At 35.6% G+C, this 8,256-nt stretch overlaps 1 protein-coding gene across 1 annotated transcript in view; it reads right to left on the reverse strand.

Annotated features, from left to right (window-relative positions):
- Positions 1-423: 423 nt before the first annotated feature.
- The window catches only part of LOC107752941 (cyclin-dependent kinase 9), a 10,413-nt gene continuing 2,580 nt past the window's right edge, over positions 424-8,256 (reverse strand). Inside the window, exons 3-11 of the mRNA XM_016569024.1 lie at positions 7,645-7,726; positions 7,462-7,552; positions 6,550-6,716; positions 6,247-6,418; positions 6,021-6,169; positions 3,688-4,729; positions 3,502-3,564; positions 665-806; positions 424-516 (exon numbers count right to left, since the gene is read on the reverse strand). Of these exons, the coding sequence (XP_016424510.1) occupies positions 4,364-4,729; positions 6,021-6,169; positions 6,247-6,418; positions 6,550-6,716; positions 7,462-7,552; positions 7,645-7,726 (1,027 nt within the window). The 3' untranslated portion in view covers positions 424-516; positions 665-806; positions 3,502-3,564; positions 3,688-4,363. The remainder of the gene's footprint in view (positions 517-664; positions 807-3,501; positions 3,565-3,687; positions 4,730-6,020; positions 6,170-6,246; positions 6,419-6,549; positions 6,717-7,461; positions 7,553-7,644; positions 7,727-8,256) is intronic.

The following is an 8,256-nucleotide window of genomic DNA, read 5'->3' on the forward strand; positions in this document are numbered from 1 at the left end:
AATATCCTGGTGTTTTCTAAAACAGCATTAATTTTCATTCTCAATATTAGTCAGCACTAAAATACATTCCTGAATATCACGATCATTCAGAGTATTATAACCGTCAGTAATGTAAACTCACCTCATCCTGGACCTTCTCTGATTCATCAGAATGAGACTCTACAGCTTGATCACGAGAGACTGAGATATCAGTGAGAGAAAAAATCATCAGTATATGTGGACATCCTGCAGCAGGTTTAAATCAGCTTCATCATTGAAAGAGTTGAAGTTATGATAAAGGAAAAAATACTTGTCAGTAATCTCTCATCAGTGAGAGAGAATATCATACAATACTCACACTCTGGTCTCAGACGCTCCATGCTGTCCCATCTCACAGCTTTCACTGCGTTTGTATCTCTTGACCCTTTGGATTTTGGCTTTCGGTTTCTTCTTCATTTTCTGGAGATCAAACTGCAGTTTGTTGGGCATTATTTTCCTCCCAACCAGTCTCACAATTTCCTTTTCACACTTTTCTGTCTGTTTCAAACAAACATTACACGAAAAATTAACCTTTAGGCAACAATTGTGTGCTTGTTATGTACCATTTTTAGTACAGTTTGTCATATCTCATTCGTGTCAACACAACAATTTTTTCTAAAGAAATAAAATAGAGAGGTTTAAGCACCTGAGATACACCTGAGGTCTGCAAGTTTAATTTCCAGTTCCAAGAAGGTAGATCACAAACAGGTACTGGACTGTTCAGCTGTGAGCAAAGTGACCCATCTTTGACACAATGAAGTCACTCAGTCTGTCTCGGTTTCTTCAAACTAAAGAGCAATAATAGTTTTTACAGATTAACAAAATCTGATTTTCATTTTAATTATTTATTCAATAGATATAGGTTTTCTTTTTCATTGTGGCTAGTCGTACATAAAAAATATATCAATTTGTATTTGTTCGTAAGTAACTTGAAAGGCACTATGGGGCTAAGAGGTGTTTTGTTACCTTGTCTTTCTTAAAAATGAATACGATTCCAACTGCAACAATTACCTAATCGTGATAAGTGTAGATTACAGCATTACATTTTCTCCAGTCGCATCAAAGGTTAAACAATACTGTGCTTCATGGCTGCTGCACTGAGAACTTAAGGCAGACATGCAGACAGAGGCAGCACTTCACCTAGAACAAATACTCTTGGCCTAAGCATGTGGCGAGTCGTGCGCTTGGCTTCAGTTTGCGCTTTCGCGATGCAGGTGTAGCTTCTTTGATTGTAAAAAGTTGCCGTGAGAATGTACAACCCATGAGCTTGATTAAAGTGTTCTTGTGTTTTTTTTTAACTTGCACGAAACTTTGGTCATCACTCCAATGATATTTTATAGTATATCGCAGGGGCGTAAATTTCATCTAACAGTTGTTTAGAACTTTTTTTTTTTTTTTTCTCTTTCAAAAACAAACATACAGAGATACTTAACGTCAAGCCTTGACAGCCTTACTTACAAGAGTTCCACAACTATTGACTTTGTTAAACTTAAAACGCATTTTGCCCCGTTTGCGTTTGTGTTGTTTTACTAACTTACACAATTATTTAAAGTATAAAACATTGTTTTACATCACCACTAAACTTCCTGTGGTGTTCAAGACATTTCACCATGCATGCATTTGGGTTGCTTAATAAATTGTGACCTGATTAATATAATATAGTTTTAACATAACCCATTTTTATTTCTCTTGAATATAATTTGTTTTAATATGCCACTTTAGCTGTCTTTTTGCTGTATTGTACACATACATCTCCCTTGTCTGCAAACATAACAGCAGGAAAGATTTTGTGAATCCAATACCAGAAATACACGATATGATGATACAGTGGGTACGGAAAGTATTCAGACCCCCTTAAATTTTTCACTCTTTGTTATATTGCACCAGATCTAAAAAGTCTAAAAAGCATGATTCATGTAATTCCAAACATGCCTTACTTTCTTATGTGGAACACAAAAAAATATATTTTAAGCTTAGCTGCAGTTCTGTATTTAAAAAAAATTCCTCACACACATTTAGATATTATATTTCACATTTAACAGAGTTACAGATTGCAATCCTTATTTAAAAAATCTTTTTACTTGCTCTTGCGCTAGCTCTTCTGTTAATCTTACGGTCTCCTTATAATAAAGGACATGCATGTACTCCTAATTTCTTTTCAGAATGAATTGTTAAACTTGTTTGTTTGCCAATTTGTTTCTTTCTCTGAGAACGATCTGAGCAGAAGGCTTGACCTGAATGCCTTCTGAGAATAACTAAAGCTCTAGAAAAACAATGCAATAGCAGTGACTGCTGAATAAGTATCTTAAGGTGGAGAGTCCAGAGGAGCTCCTTAATATCTGTGCATCAGTAGATATTAAAAGTGAAAACAGCTAAAGAAAGACACAGAAGCGTCATCATTTTTCATGGTGTGTACTTGCTTCCATTACAATAAATATGTATTAAGTTAATCCTAAATAAGATTTCAAATAATAAAATAAAAATAATGCCAGTAACAAATGATAATAATAATAATAATAATTCATTTTATTTAATGGCACCTTTCTAAACACCCAAGGTCACCTTACAGCAAGCAAACTAGTAAAAACAGTAAATTTACAAAAATTACAAAAATTACAAAAAGTCATAAGAAAGCCTGGGTAAAAAGATAAGTCTTAAGACGAGATTTAAAAGTATGAAGGCTGTCACTGTTCCATATATTGGGGGGAATAGAGTTCCATAGGCGAGGGGCCGCAAAACTAAAAGCTCCCATGGTGCTTAAACGTATACGCGGCGACACAAGAGAGATCGAGTGTGAAGATCTGAGAATGCGAGAAGGAGTATAGATATAGTGCCTTAAATGTGAGAAGCAAAATTTTTAAATCAATGCGATACTTTACTGGGAGCCAGTGTAAACATTGGAGAACTGGCTGATTAATGTTAAGATAAGAAAGTGTTACATGTATTCTCACTCCAAGATGCTATAAGCCAGAGCATCTTACAAAAACATTATGTAAAATTTACAAGAGACACTTCTTTGGTTTTCAGAAAATAAAAACAAACGTTCAGCTTAAGATACACAAAAAGTTAAAAGTGCAGGCAATAAAGTGCAGAAAATACAAATAAATACAGTGAGATAAAAATGAAAAAGTAATGCTCATTTTGCAGTACCAATTATTCATAATTTGAATTGATTAGTGACACTGTGGCACCTGTGTGCATGTCATACACAAAAATATGCTACCGATAAATAAAACATTTGAGTTATTAGAATTGATGATGAACTGTAAGTGAACAAACTGAATGTGAGGCATGAGATGCAACTGTAAAATATGTAGAAATTTGGCTAGCTAGTGACTGGTCCCTTGTCAGATACTGGAGTTTAAGGTCCTGTTGTTTTCTAAAGCAGCAAGAAATTTCATGAACAAATGTTAGCCAGCACTAAAATACATCCTTAAACGTGATGAATTCATGTCATTAATAATGCCAGTAAAGTAAACTCACCTCATCCTGGACCTTCTGGTACATCAGAATGAGACTTTACAGCTCTGCCTGGATCATCAGAGACTGGAGATAAAGAAGTAGTTAGGTTTAAGTCAGCTTCATAAATGAAAAGAGTAGCATTACAGTAATGGAAAATAAGACTTCTATTTGTTCATCAGGACAGTTCGTGTGTAATATAATACTTACAATTTGGTTCCAGACGCTCCATGCTGTTGCAAGTTGTTGAAACTGAATTGGACTTTTTCCTCAGATAGTTCCTCCACAATTGCCCCCAGAAACCACAAAACAAGGGTGGGAAATGTGAGAGGTTTTATTAGTGTATTATACTTACAAGTAACTTATACCCCAATATCTCAACTCAACACAAACACATGATCTTACAAATAAAAAAATCTTTTAAAAAATTGACAATAAAATCTGAAAAGATGATGACCAGGTGTTTAAATAATAGTTAATGGCTCTCCCAGACTAACTTAACATATTTTCAAAAGTATTTTCAATGTGAAAAGCAGACTTTTATCCTACGCTACACTGAATCTGTGCTTGAAAACATTAAGTACACTTCCTTTTTCTCCCACAATGCACTGGCAGCACAAACTCACGCTGTTGCTGGATCAGCTCAGTATGGATTAAGCAATTCATATCACTGGGCTCATCAGTATTTTTTGTAATTTAGATAAAGCTTCTGTTAGTGCAAACACTAAACAAAAAGAACTCTATTTTGCAAACACAACACTGTGATGTAGCAATAACTCAAGATATCGTTGGAAAGGTCTTATATTCTATAATCGGACCACTAAAGGTTCCTCCTATTCAATCAGAAGTCTCTCTCTCCTTGACCAATCACAGCTGGCCATATTAATCAAAAAACCCTGTCGAACTCTGATTGGCTGGTGGTGGCAGGGTTTCTGTTCTGATTGGCTGGCTGCTGGGGCATGTGACCTCTCCTGCGTGGCGGCGCCAGGTACTCAAACATGGAGGTGTTGTGTGTGGACAGCATGTTTTTGAGGTCAGAGGGCATGGGGTCGGACCAGAAGAAGTCGTGGTTGAGAGCGTCGTCACTGTCTATTCTCTGAGCCGGATCCAGAACCAACAGTCTGTCGATGAGGTCCAGAGCGTACGGGTCTTTCACATAAGCCTTCAGTCTGTCCTTCACCTTACGCTTCTGACCTTTAGGAAGCTCCATCTTCTGATACAGTTCATACTTCTTATCCACACCGGGCCAAACCTGAGAATAAAGATGGTAAAAATTTAAAAATTAAAACAAGTAAACTGGACTCAAACATGAAACATGGACTCATGTTTTTGCAAATGTTAGTACTCATTTTGAGTTAAATAGACGCATATGAATATATATTTTTTTTAATTAACATGGATTTGTTTCATATTTTATGCTTTTTGTAATCATTTTGTTAGATATATGCATACAAATATTAAGCATAAATTCAAGTTTTATATTTATGCTTTTTGTACCAATTTTATGTGAAATGCGCAAATAAATACATCTTAAAAATTAAGAAGGATTCAAGTGACATATTTATACATTTTGTACTCATTTTATGTTAAATATTGGCAAGAAAATAAATAAATGAAAAAAAATTAATTCCAGTTTCATATGCTTTTTCTACTTATGTTAAATATAGGCAAAAAAAAAAAAAAAACTTGGATTCAAGTTACATATTTATGGTTTTTGCACTTATGTTAAACAATTGCATATAAAAAAATTAACAGAATTAAGTTATATATTTACACTGTTTGTACTTATGTTAAATTTAAAAAAAATTAAGATTTAAGATTCATATTTTTGTACTGATTTTATGTCAAATGACAAGACAAAATAGCTTGTGGGTTTCAGTCAACACTTCACCACAACTTCTCCATTCAGCTAAGCACATAAACCTTATGATCAGTTAAACCTCAGACCACATCGCTAAAACATCAGCCAGCTGCTATACCTAAACTCACTACTTCAGACTTGTGTGCCCTCCAGAAGCTTGCATTCTTCAAATGAACATCCTAAAGAGGCACAAAATCAATTTCACAGACCTTTACCTTCACTGTTCCCTGCTGTTTGAACTCAATTCAAGCAGCTTCAGTCTTCTTCAAGAAACCGTTCGGAGGGATCTTTTCCATCAACACTTGACCCATTACTACTAGCACTTTCAACTCTATTTCCATTCATTTAAAAAAAGAAATGCTACATGTAGTGTGCTAGACTAACTGCGACTTGTCACAACACAATTTTGTTTATTTAATTGCTTCTATTGTCTTCATTTATAAGTCGCTTTGGATAAAAACATGTTAAATGATTAACATTTAAATATTTGCAAACAAAAAGAAAAAAAATTCATACCACATCATGAAATTAAACCCTCAAGTACACACTTTAGAAACATTTGAACATGTTAATATTGGATCTAAACAGTAATCTGTCTCAGTTGGCTACTTGTGATCTGATTACCCAAAGTAGATGTGAATACCATGTGTAAAGCGGTCTAAAGTGTGGTTCTATGTGTTACCTCAGGAGTAACAGATCCACACAGCTGACTAATGAGTGTGAGCTGGTGCTGTTCTGTGTTGCCCTGCATGATGGGGCTTCTGGTCCACATCTCTGCCATGATACACCCTCCACCCCACAGATCTATGGGAGGCCCGTAGTCTCTCTCACCTAAAAAACACAAATATACAAAGTGAAAAAACAATAATTATATCCAACAACAAGTGTTTCAACTGGGTTTCACTTACCCAGCAGCAGTTCAGGCGGTCGGTACCACAGTGTGACGACCCGGTTTGTGTAGCGGTTCCCCTGACTGTTCTTAGCCAAACTAAACGCTCTGGCCAATCCAAAATCAGCCAGCTTCAGAACGCCATCTCTGGTGATCAGAACATTGGCTGCTTTCATGTCTCGGTGGAGGATCTGACACAAACACACAAAATACTTCAGTTTGAGACTTTAAACATCACAGTGACAACTCTGAGCCTGTTTCTTTGTCATATTTACATTAAATACTCTGGGAATATTACCAGGCAAACTGTATGTTGTCTCACCTTGTTTCTGTGTATGTAGTAAAGTCCATTCAGCAGCATCTGCATCACCTTCTTAATCTCAGCCAGAGTGAATTTAACATTAGCGTTACTCAGCAGTCCAGCGAGGTCGTGCTCACAGAAATCAAACACTAGATAGATGCTGCCCTTGTAACGGTTAAACTGGGTGGCTGGAGGGAAAGAGAGGAGATAAATAAACGTTTATAATAATCAATATTCCTCCAATCAAAAGCAAGACCATGTAATTTAACACACTGTCTAATGTTTGATTTAGGGTGAGTAACAGGAACTCTAGTCATAGTTACAGGGGTCCAACACTAATAAATTTACATGATTACTGGAAGAAGGGCCATTCACATCAAGGACGATAACTATAATGATTACTATAACTTTAAAGTTTAACGACACTGAGGAATGATATTGTTGGAATCACTTTTTCCAGCTGATGAACAATAAAAACACAGTCAATCAGAATTGACAGACTTTAAAGAGCTCATGCATTTAAATCGACAGACGATATGCAGCATGTGTTTATAATAAACCAAACTCTTTTATCTCTTAAAAATCATTTTGCAGAGAATGCTTTCTCCGATAAGAAATAATTGTACTTATTAGTGCACAAATGTCTCCAATAAGACCCTCGATGGACAGACTGATATTAATCACACCTGCTTGTCTAACTGATGAAATATTCAGCGGAGCAAAGCAAAAAATAAATAAATTAAAATTAAAGTGTCCATACATTTTTTAACTCATTTAAATGAATTTCCCAGGTATATTCCTTGATAATTCCAGATTTTCTATGACTGTAGGAATTTGTAGATCAGCACATTAATGTTTTTTATGCTAAATTTCCATGTTTAAAAAAGCATGACCGCAGATACAACATAAAGACAAGACTGTGTAGGTCTTCACCTTTTGTCCTGCAGATCTCAATGAGGTTCACCACATTCTCATGTTTGAGCAGCTGTAGGATCTTGATCTCCCTCAGAGCTGTGATGGGAAACTGAGGAGAAGAACACAAATCTGAATTTTTAATCAAGACTCCAATAATTGTGTAACTTGATTTCAATGTAGGATGGAGCTTTATGTTCTCACCCCTTCTTTCTCATTCTCCATAAGTACTTTTTTTAAAGCCACCTTCTTCCCCGTCTGTCTGTGTTTGGCCTTGAACACCTCCCTACAGACAGAATACATCACTGAATCACTCAACCTTATGGGTACTCCAACCAGCAATCACACTGGTTACTTCTAAACCAAAATATAGCATGAGGTTTAAAGGAACAGTTCACCCCAAATGACAATTTGCTTAAGATTTATTCACCTTCAGGCAATCCAAGATGTAGATAAGTTTGTTTCTTCATCAGATTTGGAGAAATGTAGCATCGCATCACTCACTCACCAATGGATCCTCTGCAGTGAATGGGTGCCATCAGAATGAGAGTCCAAACAGCTGATAAAAACATTACAATAATCAACAAGTAATCCACACCACTCCAGTCCATCAGTTAATGTCTTGTGAAAAGCAACATGTTTATAAGAAACAAATCCATCATTAAATTTTTTTTACCTTTAAATAGTTGCTTCTAGCCAAAATACGAGTCCACAATCCATAATAACGAAACATTTTATACTGTTTTCACTAAAAATAGTTCTTGATCTGTGTATATTTCTCTCCCGTTTCAGATGAGACTATTTTTTTTTTTTTTT

This window comes from Sinocyclocheilus rhinocerous, unplaced genomic scaffold (assembly GCF_001515625.1).
Source record: "Sinocyclocheilus rhinocerous isolate Xijiao unplaced genomic scaffold, SAMN03320098_v1.1 scaffold231, whole genome shotgun sequence".
Taxonomy (NCBI): domain Eukaryota; kingdom Metazoa; phylum Chordata; class Actinopteri; order Cypriniformes; family Cyprinidae; genus Sinocyclocheilus; species Sinocyclocheilus rhinocerous.